The 18,191-nt window shown below is 44.1% G+C and overlaps 2 protein-coding genes across 4 annotated transcripts; one reads left to right on the plus strand and one right to left on the minus strand.

Moving 5' to 3' along the window:
- Nucleotides 1-694: 694 nt before the first annotated feature.
- Nucleotides 695-4,943, plus strand: LOC118363145 (collagen alpha-2(VIII) chain-like). 2 transcript variants are annotated; one of them, XM_035743839.1, is made up of 6 exons: nt 695-1,063; nt 1,441-1,503; nt 1,652-1,693; nt 2,507-2,569; nt 2,865-2,993; nt 3,214-4,943. In XM_035743839.1, the coding sequence occupies exons 1-6, from the start codon at nt 736-738 to the stop codon at nt 3,498-3,500; spliced, it is 912 nt and encodes a 303-aa protein (XP_035599732.1). In that variant the 5' UTR covers nt 695-735; the 3' UTR covers nt 3,501-4,943. The 2 variants fall into 2 exon arrangements, with proteins under 2 accessions (XP_035599732.1, XP_035599733.1); XM_035743840.1 differs by lacking the exon at nt 1,652-1,693.
- A 1,863-nt stretch (nt 4,944-6,806) lies between these two features.
- LOC118363816 (protein cordon-bleu-like) lies at nt 6,807-16,440 on the minus strand. Of its 2 annotated transcripts, none has more exons than XM_035745062.2 (8): nt 16,294-16,440; nt 13,780-13,936; nt 13,359-13,560; nt 13,046-13,271; nt 12,604-12,713; nt 12,212-12,403; nt 11,649-11,760; nt 6,807-9,877 (listed from the first exon to the last, which is right to left on the minus strand). In XM_035745062.2, exons 2-8 carry the CDS (start codon nt 13,869-13,871, stop codon nt 8,430-8,432), a joined length of 2,382 nt encoding a protein of 793 aa, XP_035600955.1. In that variant the 5' UTR covers nt 13,872-13,936; nt 16,294-16,440; the 3' UTR covers nt 6,807-8,429. The 2 variants fall into 2 exon arrangements, with proteins under 2 accessions (XP_035600955.1, XP_035600953.1); XM_035745060.2 differs by lacking the exon at nt 16,294-16,440 and adding an exon at nt 15,579-15,898 and having other exon boundaries at nt 6,808-9,877.
- Nucleotides 16,441-18,191: the final 1,751 nt, after the last annotated feature.

Consider the following 18,191-nt stretch of genomic DNA (forward strand, 5'->3'; position numbering starts at 1 on the left):
AAGCTACTCCATGAACACACACACACACACACTCCAACCGCAAGCACCCCTATAGGCTTATTTATGATGAGTATATCATCCTACTGCTACAGTATGAAAACCAGCCGTGAGGCTCCTTGTAAAACTAAACTAAATATATATTTAATGGTGGAATATATAGATGAAAACGAATTAACAGATGACTGAATAAATTAATGGGAAGTACTGATTACCGGTTGTTGTGGGAGCTGCTCGATTGATTTGACAGGATGCAACCGTTTTGTGTGTGTGTGTGTGTGTGTGTGTGTGTGTGTGTGTGTGTGTGTGTGTGTGTGTGTGTGTGTGTGTGTGTGTGTGTGTGTGTGTGTATATGTCAATACTATGTGATTGTGTTACTTCTGAATGTGTAATCAGTTCATCTGTGCATCTACAGTGTGCATTCATGCATTGTGTGTGATCTGTCACAGTATTAGTACTATGTAAATAGATAAACATAAACATTGACACACCGTACCTTATGGAGATAAAGAAAGACCTTCAACCAAATAACAGGTTCTGTTCTCCCACAACCTTGCAGTGTCTCAGATTAAAAAGGCAGCCAGCTCACCTTGAATTCTTCAGCAGGATCCTTGACATTCTTTTGTACACATCACGTCAGAAACATGTGAAACACTTCCCAGGCAGTGGTTCACTGCTTTTTTTTGCCTGGAGTGAACCTCACAGGCTGCGTTATTTCTGAAGAGGTGTCGTTTCAGAATGAGGGGTGCTGTAGCTCTGCTGGTGTTGCTGTTCTGTCCGTATGGGACACGGACTCAGGGAGAAAGTGGTGGGGACAGAGAGAGTTTGGTAGAGAGTCACGGGACTGAAGATACAGAGACGAGTAGTAAACAGACGACCGGCCAGACCATCACAACCCCTGATATCTGGGGCGAGGTAGAGGAGCTTAGAGACATGGTGGATAACTTGGGAACTGTGGTTTTGGAGCAGAGACAGAAGCTGAGGAACATGGAGAAACGAGTGGAAAGAAGGTGGAGAGGAAAAAGGAGCAGAGGAGCTGAGGCCAGACTGGAGAGTGAGAATGCAGGTATTTATGGATTTTGGTTCATTATGACCTCGTTTCAGTGGAGGATGAACATTTTGTTTTGTTTCCATAAATCCAGCTATGGGGACCAGACTGAGTCAAATCAAAAATCAAATCAAATTGTATTTGTCACATGCGCCGAATACAAACAGATGCGTACTCACAAGCCCTTAACCAACAATGTAGTTTTAAGAAAATTGTTAAGAAAGTATTTACTAAAATAAACTGAAGTAAAAATAAATAAATTACAAATGAATTGAGAGAGAGGTGGAGGACTTGAAAGAGCAGAACATGGGTTTTGTTTTGTAACACAAATGAATTTGTTATAACGAGGTCAGATTAGAGGAGGATCATGATCTTCCATTTTCTCGTATTTCTAGCCATGGGCGCCAGACTGAGTGCCAGTGAAAGGGAGGTGGAGGAGCTGCAGAGAATGAATGCAGGTAATGTAATTTGTCCACCAACATCAGTTGTTTATCGTTAGAAAGAAAGGGTCATGAATAAAACTGTATTTGTAAAATTGTCCATGAAAACTGTTTATAGACCGTTTATTTATGCTTATTTCTCATATGAACTCACTTCATATTTTAGCCCTGGAGGCCAGAGTGACAGACAGTGAGAATGGGAACACAGGTAAATCAATGTGACCGGATTCTGGATCGTAGGCGTTTGTTGCCTTTTCCTAACTTCCCTGACCTTTCATATGCCTTAATTACAAACGTGTCTGGGATCTGTTAAATGATGACCCTGGTTTCGTCAAGGAGAAAGCACGGAGCTATGTAGGGAGAAAGGCAGGATCCCATGTTTGAGAGAAAGGAGGGGGATAATAGACTACTTCCTGGAGGATGACGCCACGCTGACTCGTTCGCTTCCATGTGAATTCTTAAAAAGATGGGTGGGGCGAAGGCCTAAGGTGTGAACAAATGCTGAATGGGCGTAAACCCAAAAAAAGAGCCCTCTAGAAAGTGTGAAAATCATTCAAGGGCACTTTTGCCTCCTACTACTTGTCTCCAAAATGTAATAACAGCTCTGTCAAATTTCAAAGAAGCACAACTTAATTATATCATATTATATGCCGCTTTGAAGCTAAGTCTGTACTTTTATAAAATGTAAAAGAAAGACAATCTTGAAAATTGGACATAAGCTCACCTTCCTGAGTTCAGTCACATATATTATTTTTTAATTTTTTATTGAACCTTTATTTAACTAAATCTGCTAAATCTGCTAAATGGCATATATTATATTTAACTAGGTAAGCCAGTTAAGAACAAATTCTTATTTACAATTATCCCGGGCCAAACTCGGCCAACGCTGAGCCAATTGTGCGCCACCCTATGGGACTCCCAATCACGCACAGATGTGATGCAGCCTGGATATATGAAATCATTCTGCTTAAAACAGAGAGTTTAAGCATCATTTGACTCATCTGTCTTTTTGTAATGGTAGCTTTAGAGGCCAGACTGAATGCCAGCGAGGGGATGGTGGAGAAGCTGAGGAGAGAGAATGCAGGTAAACTCCATGGTGCATGTACTGTAGGCCTACGATTGCACATGCTTGTAATCTAATGGGATGGCTGTTGAGCTGTTGGCGGTTTTTAATACTTTGCTCCATGGCCGAATGCGTTCGTAATATGACAAATGTCACAGATTGCATCTTTGTTTTTCACTTAAATCTTTCGTTAGGATTTCATCTCTATGTTTTTTTTTAGGTGATTTTCGTCTTCATCAGAACCATATTATGCATTTTACCATGTTTGTTTTTGTCTCTTAATCAGTGATTTGAATTCCCTCCTCTGTGTTCATAGACAGACCAAAGGTGGCCTTCTCTGCTGGTTTGACTAACGATGGACATGTAGGACCCTTTAATAGTATCACCAAACTAGTATACAGAAGGGTCATCACCAACATCGGCAAGGCCTACAACCCAAATACAGGTTTTTGAACATTCTAAGACCCCCTTTTCACTTTGTATTCAAATGTGACCTGGGATCAGATCATGTTCACATTAGACATCTGCTATCAGACAGGTGTACACATGCATTGTGATTGTGTCATCTTTTTCCCATATAGAAACACGTAGACAACCAGCTATTCCAGCGTTGCTAACAGTGTCTGTGACAGTCTGTTAACTTATTTTACTCTCCTCTGATGCAGGTGTCTTCACAGCACCAGTGAGAGGACTCTACTACATCAGATTCACTGCCATGGGTCTCAAGGGTCCACAGTCGATAGATGCCCATATTTACCATAACGACAAGAATGTCATGTTCAATCACCAGAACAATGACAATGGGCGTAATAGGTTCTTGTCTAATGCGTTGACTCTAGAGCTGGAGGCCGGGGATGTGGTCTACATGCGTCTCCCAGTAAATCAGGAGCTCTATGATGAAAAGTCGAGTAACTACAGCACCTTCAGTGGCTTCCTGCTCTTCCCTATGTGAAGGGAGCACTCTGGTGTGAGTTTGAGATCAATCAATTATCCAGATCATTTTTATCATTGATGTGAAGCGACTCCTTCACTCCATCCAGCCTTTTGCATTTTTTGACAATGGGAAATGCAGAGGAAAAAGAAAATTAGATTATATATAATCATAAAAATGAACGATTTGTTTGATTTGAAAATGTAAAAGGTTGTTACATTCATATGTTGATGGACATAAGAAGTCCAGACCCCTCTTTGACCAGTAACCAAATCAAAGTGTGAACCAGTAACACAACAATGATGCTTGACTTAGTAGTGGTGTACAAGGCACTCTCCGGTTGACATTGAACAGGCTGTGTGTGGCTCTCCCCCTACCTCCCCACAGTAAGGCCTTTGTCTTTGTCGCTCTTGGTGAACATAACTCAGAGAAAATAGATATCACGTGGTGTTCCAAAAGGTTTTGTTTTGGGTCTGGTACGGTTCAGTTTATACAGGATATGTTACACCTTGGCAGCATTATCAGAAGGCACAGAATTGATTTTCACTGCTACGCAGACGATATACAGCTTTACATTTCTGTCTCACCAGAGTATTTTAGCTCCACAGATAAAGTATTAGTGATTTAAATACCTGGATGGCACACAACTTCCTCCAGCTAAATCAAGACAAGAACGAGGTACTTATTATTGGAGCCAATTATTACAGAGAATTTGGCTCACATTTTAATTGACGGGAAATGAGGGTAAAACACCAGGTAAAAAACCTAGGTGTCATTTCATATTCTGAACTCAATTTCAAATCCCACATTAGGAATGTGACCAAAATAGCTTTTGACCACCTGAGGAATATTTCCAAGGTGCGGCTGTTTCTCTCTCAGGCTGACACAGATAAACTCTTTCCATGCTTTTATTACAAGCAGACTACTGCAATGCTCTCCGGTCTGGTACGCCCAAGAAAGCCATTGGTCAACTGCAAAACATACAGAACTCTGCAGCACGGGTACTGACCAAGACCAGACGTAGAGCACACATCACATCCGTTTTAAAGTCTCTGCACTGGCTGCCTGAGTGTTTTTAAAATCAATCCACAATTGCGCACCCCAATACATGTCAGACATGCTTTTAAGTTATGTACCCAGTTGGTCCCTCGGGTCTTCTGTCCCCAAAGCCTAGGAGCAAGAAGTATGGAGAGGCAGCCTTTCGTTATTATGCCCCCAGTCTCTGGAATAGCCTGCCAGAGAACCTGAGGGGGGCTGAAACTATAGACATCATTTAAAAGAGATCTTTTAACTTTTGCTTTACCTAAGGGTGCTTTTTAGTTGTTCAGTCTTTGTTATTCTTTATTTTATCCTCCTATTTCAGTTTAGAATGAATGTTTTTTTCCCTGTGAAGTGCATTGTGTTGCGTTCATGTCTGAAATGTGCTGTATAAATAAAGCTTGATTTAATTTGATCTAAAAGGCACCTGCTTAATCAAAGGCTTTATTAATTAAATCTCTAATGTGACTGACACTATATGATCCTACATTAACAGTATGTTGTAATCTCGAAGGTTTCCCTCATGATTATGCAGATGTTCAAGGCATCTGACACGATACACTGTAAATACAAACGTATGTGGACACCCCTTCAAATTAGTGGATTCATCTAGTTCAGCCACACCTGTTGCTGACAGGTGTATAAAATCAACCACACAGTCATGCAATCACCATAGACAAACATTGGCAGCAGAATGGCCTTACTAAAGAGCTCAGTGACTTTCAACATGGCACCATCATAGGATGCCACCTTTCCAACAAGTCAAGTTTGTCACATTTCTGCCGTGGTAAACTATAAGTGCTGTTATTGGGAAGTGGCAACGTCTAGGAGTAACAACGGTTCTGCCGCTAAGTGGTAGGCCACACAAGCTTACAGAACGGGGCCGCAGAGTGCTGAAGCGCTAGCGCGTAAAAATGGTCTGTCCTTGGTTGCAACACTCACTACCTAGTTCCAAACTGCCTCTGGAAGCAACGTCAGCACAATAACTGTTCGTCGGGAGCTTCATGAAATGGATTTCCATGGCCGAGCAGCCGCACACAAGCCCTTGCGCAATGCCCAGCGTCGGCTGGAGTGGTGTAAAGCTCGTCAGTATTGGACTCTGGAGCAGTAGAAACACGTTCTCTGGAGTGATGAATCACGCTTCGCCATCTGGCAGTCCGACAGACAAATCTGGGTTTGGCGGATGCCAGGAGAACGCTACCTGCCCAAATGTATAGTGCTAACTGTAACATTTGGTAAAGGAGAAATAATGGTCTGGGGCTGTTTTGCAAGGTTCAGGCTAGGCCCCTTAGTCCAGTGAAGGGAAATCTTAACGCTACAGCATACAATGACATTCTAAACAATAATGTGCTTCCAACTTCCAGGTAACAGTTTGGGGAAGGCCCTTTCCTGTTTCAGCATGACAATTCCCTTGTGAGCAAAGAGAGTTCTATACAGACATTTTTTGTCGAGATCGGTGTGGAAGAACTTGACTGGGCTGCACAGAGCCCTGACCTCAACCCCATCAAACACCTTTGAGATGAATTGGAACACCGACTGCGAGCCAGGCCTAATCGACCAACATCAGTGCCCGATCCCACGAATGCTTGTGGCTGAATTGAAGCAAGTCCCTGCAGCAATGTTCCAACATCTAGTGGAAAGCCTTCCCTGAAGAGTGGAGGCTGTTATAGCAGCAAAGGGAGAGGCAAACTCCATATTAATGCCCATGAGTTTAGAATGAGATGTTCAACAAGCAGGTGTCCACATACTTTGGTCATGTAGTGTATAACATCATAGCCCAGGTTGAAATGCAACCTTTCATCACAAGAAGGAGAATGCCAGAGTTGTCACTTGTACTGGATATCTTTAGGTAGCTTCAGTATGTGTGTGTGTCTCTCTACCTTTGAGACGTGACTCTCCCTTAGGGGCGATAATGGCATTCTCCATGACAACGGCCGCATGACATCGCCGCTGCCCTTGAGGGCCAGGACACATCCTCCGGGGGATCACCGTGGAAACACGATAGGGTCAGAGGTCACCTCCCGTCACCCCCCCCCTCCCTCCCTCCTTCTCAGGTGGTGAAAAGGATGAAGCTAGAGGCGAGGACTGTATCCCAGCTCTCTGCCCTGGTATGGTAGTAAGAGGCTTTAACCACAGGCTGCATCTGCTCTGGCTAGGTCTGACTGTATGTAGCAACTGCTGCTTGCCGGCTGTCTCTAAGGCCAGAGCTGAATCAATATACTGTGGATGCACTCAGCACCCATGCATACTGTTACACAGTGCAGCCTTCGGGGCAGAGGTACAATATGTCAACAGTACAAGATTTGACGCTGTATATTCTCTGTTTATTCTGTAGTGTTGCACTCTGAACAACATAGAATGCATAACATTTTCACATTATGTGCATCATCTTCCATCAATGTTCTACACATAGCTCCCTGTAGAATATCCTTGTCAAATACCAACCATAACTGAATAAAACAAGGCTTGAACTGAAACACACGAATGCATTTAAAATAAAAAGTATAACCAGTAAAGACAAAGAAAATGTATAATTGATGCTCTTCTTAAATATCTGGATATGTCAATGCTATTAATTTATTTAAAGTGTGGATCACAAAACGGCTCACTCAAGAGGTTCTGTACATTACTTAGATGTGAAGTGTGCTCCTGCTCTCCAGTGGCAAAAAAAAGCAACACACTTTAGTTGATTATGGTTGATCATTTTTTATATCATATAGTAAATGGGGATGATGATAAATGATATAAATGTCTGGGGGAAAAAATGGATTTAAAAAAAAAAAAAAGATTCACTCAGAAAGGTGTGATTACGTGGAAGGAAATGTAACATTTTAAGTCGTCTTATTTCAGAGCTCTGTCCTTGACAGAAAAAATTAAAATAATAAATAAAATGAGAGATTACATATGATTTCATCTCGGTTTTGGCACATTTCAACACAAATGAGCCAACAGGAAACTCCATGTACAAAAATGTAGATCCCATAAATACTGTACTACCAAGGTCAAATAAGAAATGCATCATCACGTAAGTCAAACATCTTAATAACATAAGGCAGCACTGCCTCCAGTTAATACAGGTAGCATGATACAAAAACAAACATTCAGTGAACATAAGATTACCTGTACACTAACCAAACTCTTGGATGAAGTCTTGGATAAACGTTGTTTCTATAACGTGCTGACTCCCCGTGCAAAACAGGGGGCCTGGGCTCCTCTAAGCGGGGTCCACTTGGAGGTCATGTGACTATGTGGTGGCCGGCTCTACTTCACTGCAGTCGCCTCACTCTAAACAGGAACTTCCATTCACAGATTTACTAAGAAGCCATTATGGCCCCTGTGGGACAAGAGACACAAATATCACCAGTTTAGATGAAGTCCTTCCTCCACCAGGTCACACAGAGTGTGAGCGTGTCCACAGAGGTATTCCACAGGGCCATATACCGCATAAAGATAACAGACAAACACCAAGGTGTCTCAGAAGAATACCAGCCTGGCAGGACTGTTTAGAAAGGCGTAGGTCGCCATTTAATATAACAAATGACGTCTTTACAGAGAGAAAAAAAAAATCCCCACTGTAAAATGTACACACACACACACAAAGATATGCCCTTCCCTTCTTTCCTGTGTAAAGCAGTGGAGGCTGGTGGGATGACCTATAGGAGGAGGAATTAAATCAAACACATGGAAACCATGTTTGACCCCATTCCATTCCACTCCTACCAGCCTCTACTTGTGTAAAGAGTTCACCTGTGGAACATGTGAGGTTCACAGAGAGAGATCATGAAAGTTAAGAATGGCAACTTTATGTATAAAAGCAACCACATCGTAGTATGGTAGGGGTAACCAATGGTTCAGTTGTTGGTCCAATCCAGTTGCTACAATGGCAAATTTTGCCAGCATGTCGTCACCGTGTCAACGCAGGTCAAAATCGTCACTCACCACATTGGTTAGCGGTAAGGCAGAGGAGGGTGACGAACCGGAATGGGAGGAACAAGGGGGAAGCAAGTCTGGTGCTGGCCTTCGGGAGGACTGAGACTTACGGACGGCTAGAGCCACAGCCTGGGCAAAGCAGGAGGGGATGCCGGTTTTCCTGGCCAGGGCTTTGGCTGCAGGCACGTATGGTTTGGGTGAAGGGGCGTTAGTCTGATTGTCTCCCTCTGCTGGTTCACAGAAGGTACGACTCAGCGTAGGAAGAGAAGAGGGAGGATAAGAGGGAGGGCGGTGATTTCTTCCCCCAGGAGGCCTCAATCGTAACTGGGTTGGCTCCGTCTCCTCCACCTCCTTATCATAGCACACAGGGGGAGGGGGTGGAGGGAAACAGAAACGGTCCTCTTCGGCCTCCATCACCAGACTGAGCTTCCGGAACGATCCTCTGCTCTCTAGTAGTTCAGGAGTTGAGGTCACCTCATCTCCAGGTATTCCATTGGTGTGGGCCAACAGGTCAGCTGCGTATGGGTTGGGTATCTCTGAGAGTGAATCAGACTCCTCTGGGACTTCTACCTCTAGACTTTTCTGTAGTTCTGAATCTAGACTGTCTGTGGGTGATCCGGACTCCTCCTGGGCCTCGACCTCTGAACTCTCCTGCTTGACTACCACTGGTGAATTTGGTGCGGTCTGGTAAAGCTTGCAAGGACTAGACACGGTTGGAGGACTGATGACCCAGTCAGTAGAACCTTCTGGAAACCCTGGAGGAGAAAGTTTAGAATCCATATCAGGCTCTGGGGTGGATCCCTCAACCACTGACCTCTCCAGCAATACAGGTGTCTTCTTCATTGTCCGGTGGTGCTCCAACCCAGGCTCAGCAACACCATTAGAGGGTTCATCAATGGTTTGTGCTGGGTCTAAGGCCTGGGTCAGGTCCGCCTCCAAGCCCCTCTGCCCTACCAGTGACTGCCCTCGGGGCACCACGGTGAAGGTGGTCAACCCCTCCCTCAGACCGGGACTCCTCCAAGCCTCACCAGAGGCCTTGGTCTTGAGTTGGAGTAAAGAGAGGGGACTGAATCCCTTACTTCCACCCGACTGTGTCAAGGACACAGGCGAGCCTCCATTGGTGGAGTTGACGGGTCTTAGGGTTGGGAACGAAGGATGCTTGAGGTTGGCCCTGGTTTGACAAAGCAGGAAAGGGGTTAGTGTCTCCCCTAGGGTGGGAGGGGAGGGAGGGCAGAGAGGAGAGGGATGGTAGGGTTCGGAAGGTGGAAAGGTGCTAGAGGGACGAGAGGTAGTGGATCGGGTCAAAGGGGGAGTGGGGGGCACTTGGGGCTGACTCAAAGGGCTGGAGATGTTTGGGGATGAGGATGTGGAGTCCAGGTCCTCCTCACACTCTCCCATCTCCTCCAGTGTGTAAAGTGATACTCCCTTCCCTGTGAAGACAGAGAAACTGTTAGAATGTTCGGTTAATCTAGAATAGAGAATGGCTTGTTGTTTGAGTAACTGAGTATTGCAATATAGGAAATAAGGGTGCAAAGATGATCGTAGATTAGATTGTGATTGAAATGAGTACTACGGTGGTTGTAACTCATTTCAGACAATACAGACAGCCCAGTTTCTGACAAAACAAGTTAATCAAAGCACTTTATTAAAATCCAAATGAACACATTTGCACAAGGAATAGCAACCTGTGTGTGACTTAGAAAACACGATCTCCTCAACAGATGTAGTTTAAACTATAAACTGATTGAAAAGAAAGAGGTGAAATGGTCGAAAACATGTCAATTGAGGAACAGAAAAACAACAAAGACAGAAAAGACACGTTGGAGACAACAAAACCTAATCCCCTTCGCGGTTTCATTCAAAAGTGAACAAGTGAAGTAAAGTACGTCATTTACACGGTGGTGTGTATTGTATGTGGCGTCTCTTTAGAAGGCACAGTTATGAGGTGGCAGGAAACAAAGCTGTGTTACTGTGCTGAGGAACCTACCATCTAAAACGCAGAGGAAGGAAACAAAAAGGTTACAAAGGCGGTAAAAAGCACAACGCACTAACAAAAAAATCAACAAATAAAATAAGAGCTTATAAGACCACCGAGTGACAAGCATGACCGTTTAAACAACACAAAACAGCAACACGGTGGAGAGGAGGAAGAATCGTCACGGGGACAAGACGAGAGTGGAGCAGGAGGAGCAGGAGGAGCAGCACAGAGGAAGAGGAAAGGAGGACGCAGCTCTCACTCGCCGTCTGCAGGGGAGAAAGAAGGGGACACTGCTTAGAACAGTGGTCTACAATCCCGCTCAGGTGCCAGGATTAAGAAGTACTGCCTACCGGGAGCCCTAATCGGTGATTAACAGCCTAAAAGATGAACACCGCTGCCAAGGAGAACCAACAGCCAAGCAGGACAACCAGTCAGACAGGGGAATGAGTCAACAGAAAGAGCCCACTAAAATATTGACCACTAGAGGACAGGTGAGACACCATATGCAGCACATGATTCTACATGAGCCTCCCCTCTAAACTCAGGGATGGGCAACTGGCAGCCCATGAGCCTCCCCTCTAACTCAGGGATGGGCAACTGGCAGCCCATGAGCCTCCCCTCTAACTCAGGGATGGGCAACTGGCAGCCCATGAGCCTCCCCCTTTTGTAGGGCCACGGAGCTATTTAAAAAAAGGAACTCAGTCGGGGTCTCAACTTACTGTTGAGAGTTAGAAGAATAATAATAGAATACACAAGGTGCGTTTGTGCATCAGCAGTCACTCAATTAGCACACGTCAGCATTTCATTTTTTCATTGGTAAATTAGTCTAACACTAGTCTAGCAGCTAGGCATATAAACTTGTAGTAAGCATGGTGAAATTACTGACTGGGGTGGGTACCACTGATCAACAGTTATCATATTTAAAAATTATATGAATTGTCACCACCCTATGGCAAAATGTGTAGAATTGCAGGAAATGTGTGGTAGAACTACATTTTTCTCTCCGTCCCATGGGGGGGAAAAGAAATCATAGAATTGCAGGAAATGAACCTCAAAATGTAAATTGTTGAACTTTGCGGTCATGAGTCGGGCGGGTGGTATGAGTTGGGTATGCAGACCCGCCCCCACCCCATCAAAGTTGCCAATCCCTGATCTTAACTAAATATTACAACACTGAGAGTCCATTCGGATTACAAGTCAACTAGTGATTCAATATGACTGACCTTTGATCTCAGTGTCCTGGGGTGCTCCTTTGTGGGTGTTAACACAGGAGGATGGTGGTGGGGAGGCACAGGGGGGTGGTGGGGGGGCTCTCCTCTTCTTCCTAGAGGTCAACTGGAAAACACCAGAAACAAATAGAGGTTTAACCCAGGATCCTCTAAATCTACCTTACATTCTCACTGTGGTCAGGGAACAATGACTTGGAACCACTAGTTAAAGTCTACGGCTGAGTCTCAATAGTATTAACATGCTTCCTTTTCTTGTGTCCTTTTCTCTATAACCACTAAACTCGCAAGGCATAATCAGGCAATCAAATCAGGTGAAGTCAATATGGTGGAAGCCTCCCCTGTCTTTTCACATATAGAGCCCCACCGTGGTGTAATAATACCCATTAAAAAAAACTACCGGTCAAACAAGGAAATGGTTCAAATTGTTCTTCCAATAGGGGATTTTTGAAACACTGAAGTGTTTCATGCAGGCTTAACAAAGCAAACAAGCAAAGGAAACCATGAGAGAGTATCGAGAGACACCCCTAAATCCGACTCCCTAACCACCAGTCACTCACCGGCTGGACGTTGAGGTTAGCAGGGACACTTTGGGAGCCTGCCATGGGGGGCATGGGTGCCCGTCTTTTCTTGACCATGGTGTTGTCCATGGGCAGGGTGTTGGAGGAGTGGATACCCAGGGAGTTCATGCTGATGCTGGCCACCCGCTGGTTTTTCAGACCACGCGAGGCCGGGGCACTCACTGAGAGACCCTTCAGTAGACGACCACAGCAACAAAAACATATCACAAAGCTTTATCGGTGTACACTGAAATCATACCACGCACTCAAATCTAGCACGGCTGAGGAAAAAAAACTGCATTCACAGATCTAGTCAAAGTCTAAAATCGACTTCTTACACAACGCTTACGTACGATGGTAAAGCTAAGCTGTGGAAGAGTAAAACAAATTACCTTTTCTGGTTTCTTCTTAATTCTCCTGAATAAGCCGAACAATCCCCTGTTCTCTTTCTCCTTCTGTTTCTGCTCTTTACTTGGTAGGGGGGGTGTTTCTACAGGTGCTTCTAGGAGAAAGAAATAGCAACGACAGATGGTTGAGAACTGGTATTCTAATGAAATGTGCTCAGTGCCGAAATCTTGGGGCATTTTCAGAGATTTTCGTTAAGTGTTGTACCCTCGGGGGGAGGTAGTGTGATAACCACTTCAGGACTGACAGCTGTTCAAGACATCCATGTTAGCATTTTCATATTTACAGTATATAGACACTATGCACTCAGTAGGTAAATAGCATTCTGTAGACAGTCTCCAAAACACAGTTTGGGTATGAAACAAGTACGTCATCACTACCAGTGGCACCAAAACTCAAAAAGTGGAGTAACATAAAATCATCTCTCACCTGCCATGTCCTTGGCGTATAGTTCCCTTAGTCCATAGTCATCGAGGGACCTGCTGAGGTTTAAAGGTCCTTCAGAGTCGTTGGCGCTCAGCAAAATGGTGGACTCCAGGTCAAACTCACACTTCTCACACACCGCAGGCAGGAGCTGCTCCAGAGGGACTCTAGGGTTGACCCTCACAACGGCCTTGTGGTTCTTCTTGTAGTTGATCAGCAGACGTACGGTGACCTACAGGAAACAGTATCCCTTCAGTTCATGAACTGACCTAGGTTGGAGATTGGCTAGTGTGTTCAGATGCATTTTGTCAGTATTTACCTCTGGCACGTACGGCCTCTTTATCTTCTCCTCTCCCCCTTTAGGTTTCAGTAGGATCCTGTGAGGCTCCATGGCTCCAATCAGAGTGCTGGGTTTGAAGGAGATGTCGTTTCTATTGGCCGACTGGATTTCCATGGTGAAGTCAGATGGATTCAGGTGGTACTGGGCACAGAGTGTGACCAGTAAGTCCATCACAGGTTTACTGTAGAGATACAAACACAGTGCAGGTGCACATGTATCCACAGTATATATGTTCAAATAAAAAGAGGAATCAATTCACATCTAAGTCATTTAGAAGACGCTCTTATCCAGAGAGACATTAGTGAGTGCATCCATATTCATACTCAGTCAATCCATTCCAAATACACAGCATGACTTTGTATGGCTCAAAGTGAAACATTCTGCTCTGTATGCCTCTTACCTCCCATGTACCGTGGCCATTTTCTCCAGGCCTCCTGGTAGAACCACTGCGAGAGTATGCTCCCTCTCCAAAGGGTTCTCCTCGTCCTCCATGGATCTTCCCCAGGGGTCTAGACGCGACCAAAGTCTGAGACTTGACTGAATCTCAGGCGAATCTCCTAACAGAGAGGGACAATGTCAACATTAGGAGAAGTTGACATCCTGTGAGAAGCTGATGTCACAGTCAACTAAGTGTTACAGTGGTACAGGACTTACACTGCATGACCAAGAGTATGTGGACACCTGCTCATCCAACATCTCATTCCAAAATCAAGGGCAATAATATGGAGTTGGTCCCCCATTTGCTGCTATAACAGCCTCCACTCTTCTGGGAAGGCGTTCCACTACATGTTGGAACATTGCTGCGAGGACTGGTTTCTATTCAGCCACAAAAACATTAGTGAGGTCGGGCACTGACGTTGGGCGATTAGGCCTGGCTCGCAGTCGGTGTTTCAATTCATCCCAAAGGTGTTCGATGGAGTTGAGGCCAGGGCTCTGTGCAGGCCAGTCAAGTTCTTCCACACCGATCTCAACAAATCATTTCTGTATGGACCTTGTTTTGTGCATGGGGGCATGGTCATGCTGAAACAGGAAAGGGCCTTCCTCAGACTGTTGCCACAAAGTTGGAAGCACATCATCTTCTAGAATGTCATTGTATGCTGTAGCGTTAAGATTTCCCTTCACTGCAACTAAGGGGCCCGATGAAGGGGCCTAGCCCATGAAAAACATCCCCAAATAATTATTTCTCCTCCACCAAACATTACAGTTGTAACTATGCATTGGGGAAGGTAGCCTCCTCCTGGCATCCGCCAAACCCAGATTCCTCGGGTTGCAACAGAGGACAGCCGATCTTTACAAGCTATGTGCTTCAGCACTTAGCAATCCTGTTCTGTAAGCTTGTGTGGCCTACTACTTTGCGGCCGAGCCGCTGATGCTCCTAGACATTTCCACTTCACAATAACAGCACTTAAATGTTGACCAGGGCAGCTCTAGAAGGGCAGAAATTTGACAAACTGACTTGTTGCAAAGGTGGCATCCCTTGAAGGTGCCACATTGAAAGTCACTGAGCTCTTCAGTAAGGCCATTCTACTGCCAATGTTTATCTATGGAGATTACATGGCTGCACACTCAATTTTATACTCCTGTCAAAAACAGGTGCCTGAAAAAGCCAAATCCACTCATTTGAAGGGGGTGTCCACATACTTATGCATATATAGTTTATCACAGACTAAGTCTTGCCTGGCCCCAACCTCTGAGGACCTGTGTGAAATGTCTTGTTCCTGCTCTGAAAGTACTTTGGAGATGGCATTTAAATGCCTGAGAGAGGAGCCCCTCTGGGCCTAACCGATAAACCCTTCCCATCCCATCATGGTCTCTGAAAAAAATAAACATTCATCCACTTGTAAAGCTGGGGCTACTCAGACATCCAAGTGCTTGACATGAAATACTTATGTACAGGAGGTACGGTCACTTCTACAATGTTTGTGTATATGTGAAATCTAAAACCAGTCGTCCCTTTCGCAGACAAAAACATGGACATAACCTACAAGATTTACTCAGCAAGAGTAAATACATTTAAATTGTTTTAATTTTAAGTTGTCACCAGACTTGACCACCTGACAATTACTGGATTTTGACTTTGTGCGCATTTGGCACACTTGTTCGAAATTAAATGTTTTAATGTCACTTCCAAGTGCTTTTATACTACTACTACTTGTCGTTTAAACGTGATACAAACTACAACAACAGAAGTCTACTTACGAGACAACATCGGAACGGCTTTTCTGGACACGGTCGTCAAATAAGAAAGACCCAATATTCACGCACACAAACGTATTGTTCAGCGTTTTGGGGCACGCGTAGTTGACAAAACTGAGCACCAGCATGCAAAGTGTCAAACCCCTAGTTTATGTCAGAAGCGAGTTCAACAACGCATGCCTTCCTCTGCAGCTGTGAGTAAATGTTCGTCACCACGTTCCTATACTGTAATATACGTGAGTACTGCTCTCCGGAATGCGTTGCTAGGAGGCTTTATAGTTCTAGGACTCCCAACACGTTGGGTATGCCTGCCCTCCACTCAATGTGGAAGAATATGCTGGGGGCTCCTGTGAACATCTAAATTACATAACTAAAACACGTTTTACTATATAGCCGTTCTGTCCTGTACTCTTAAACCAATGCACAACTGAATGATAGTGGTAATCAGGGAATGTAATTGAATATGTTAAACACTTAAATTCACACATTTTTTTCTCTCTTTAGAATAGAGCAAATATACTCAGAATAGACCAAGCACATAATTAAATGCAGCCCTGCCTGGGCCATGTTGGTCAACTGGCTAATGCAAACCAGAATAGGCTTTACTCCTCTAAGAGCAAGACGGATTAGTGCTCCCCAAGCCCTGTCCCAACATATTGTCCAGCAGTTACACAACAATCGAATCCACAAATCAGTTTCAACTAGACAATGTCCTTACCTCTCTCTGTCCAGAAATGAGATATCTTCCATCAACATGACTGTCATTTCACCACCATCAGAGGGAGAGAATTAGAGAGAGGGAGAGATCCCTTGCTCTGTAATCCTTGTTTAGCAGACAGCCTACTGCACCTTCTGGCCCTGCCCAGCCCTCTGACATCACAGACTCTGCCCTGTCTACACATAGACCCTACTGTACTATACAGCCGAGTGAACCCTAGGGCTCCTATGGCATTATTTCAACTGGGTGAACCCTCTGTAGTCCCTTTAACTTGTAAACACATTTCTAGTCTTAGTTACTGTACCTTTCTCATCCTGCTTGGACTAGAGACTATACAGTATGGCTTATAGGTTTGTGTGCTGCCATCTTTGCATCGTCAGTCATGTTGTCCTGTGTGGTGATACTATACTGAAGGTAACCCATTCTGATTTCTGCGTCTACAATGCATTCACATAAATGGGGAGTATTGATCTGGGGTGTATTCATTAGTCAGATTCCATTGCAAAACGTGTTTTCTGTTGCAACAAAAACCCTTTCCTCCAAATGAAAACAAGAGTTTGTATTGTACAAATTAATGTACAGTACCAGTCAAAAGTTTGGACAAACCTACTCATTCAAGGATTTTTCTTTATTTTTACTATGTTCTACATAGTAGAATAATAGTGAAGACATAAAAACTATGAAATAGCACATATGGAATCATGTAGTAACCAAATAAGTGTTAAACAAATCTAAATATATTGTGTATTTGCCCTTTGCCTTGATGACAGCTTTGTACACTCTTAGCATTCCCTCAACCAGCTTCACCTGGAATGCTTTTCCAACAGTCTTGAAGAAGTTCCCACATATGCTGAGCACTTGTTGGCTGCTTTTCCTTCACTCTGCGGTCCAACTAATTGGATTGAGATCGGGTGATTCTGGAGGGAAGTTCCTCTGATGCAGCACTCCATCACTCCCCTTCTTGGTCAAATAGCTCTTACACAGCCAGGAGGTGTGTTGGGTCATTGTCCTGTTGAAAAACAACTGATAGTCCCACTAAGCCTCAAACCAGATGGGATGGTGTATCGCTGCTGAATGCTGTGGTAGCCATGCTGGATAAGATATCTAAACAAATCACAGACAGTGTCACCAGCAAAGCACCCCCACACCATCACACCTAAAGCAAACAGTAAACAGTTTATTTTGCAAAGCATTATGCAACAGACAAAAGGTTTTGCAACGGATTGCAACTAATGAATACACACACCCTTGCCTGTGATTTATTTGAAACAAAGTAGCACCATTGAGGGAGTAGAAATCTACTGTTTGGAGGCTCCGCTTGGTTCAACACTATCACACAAGGTCAGACTGGACTATAGCAGGCGATGGACATTGTCCCTATACTAAAGTTTAATTTACACAGTAGCAGTCACTTACCAAGTAGGAGTTTAATCAAATTAAGCCCAGGAACACATGTCCACATTGACTGTAATCGTGTAATCTTATTTGGTGGTTAAACAGTGGAGATTCCCTGCACCAGTTAGTTAGTAAATATATACTTATATAAATGTGTTGCATTGGCCACATTTCATTGCTACAAATCACGTGTCACTTATCTGGTGTGCACTAATGTTTATGTACTGAAATCTGTGAGATGGACACACACTATCATTTTTAAATGGCTGTCTTAGAATAATGAACATTTCCTACCATGCTGTGTTGTCATGTGTTGCTGCCTTGCTATGTTGTTGTTTTTAGGTCTCTCTTTATGTAGTGTTGTGTTTTCTCTCTTGTAGTGATGTGTGTTTTGTTCTATATTTATATTTAATTTCTTTCATCCCAGCCCTCGTTCCCTGCAGGAGGTCTTTTGCCTTTTGATAGGCCATCATTGTAAATAATACTTTGTTCTTAACTGACTT

This window comes from Oncorhynchus keta, chromosome 30, assembly GCF_023373465.1.
Source record: "Oncorhynchus keta strain PuntledgeMale-10-30-2019 chromosome 30, Oket_V2, whole genome shotgun sequence".
NCBI lineage: Eukaryota > Metazoa > Chordata > Actinopteri > Salmoniformes > Salmonidae > Oncorhynchus > Oncorhynchus keta.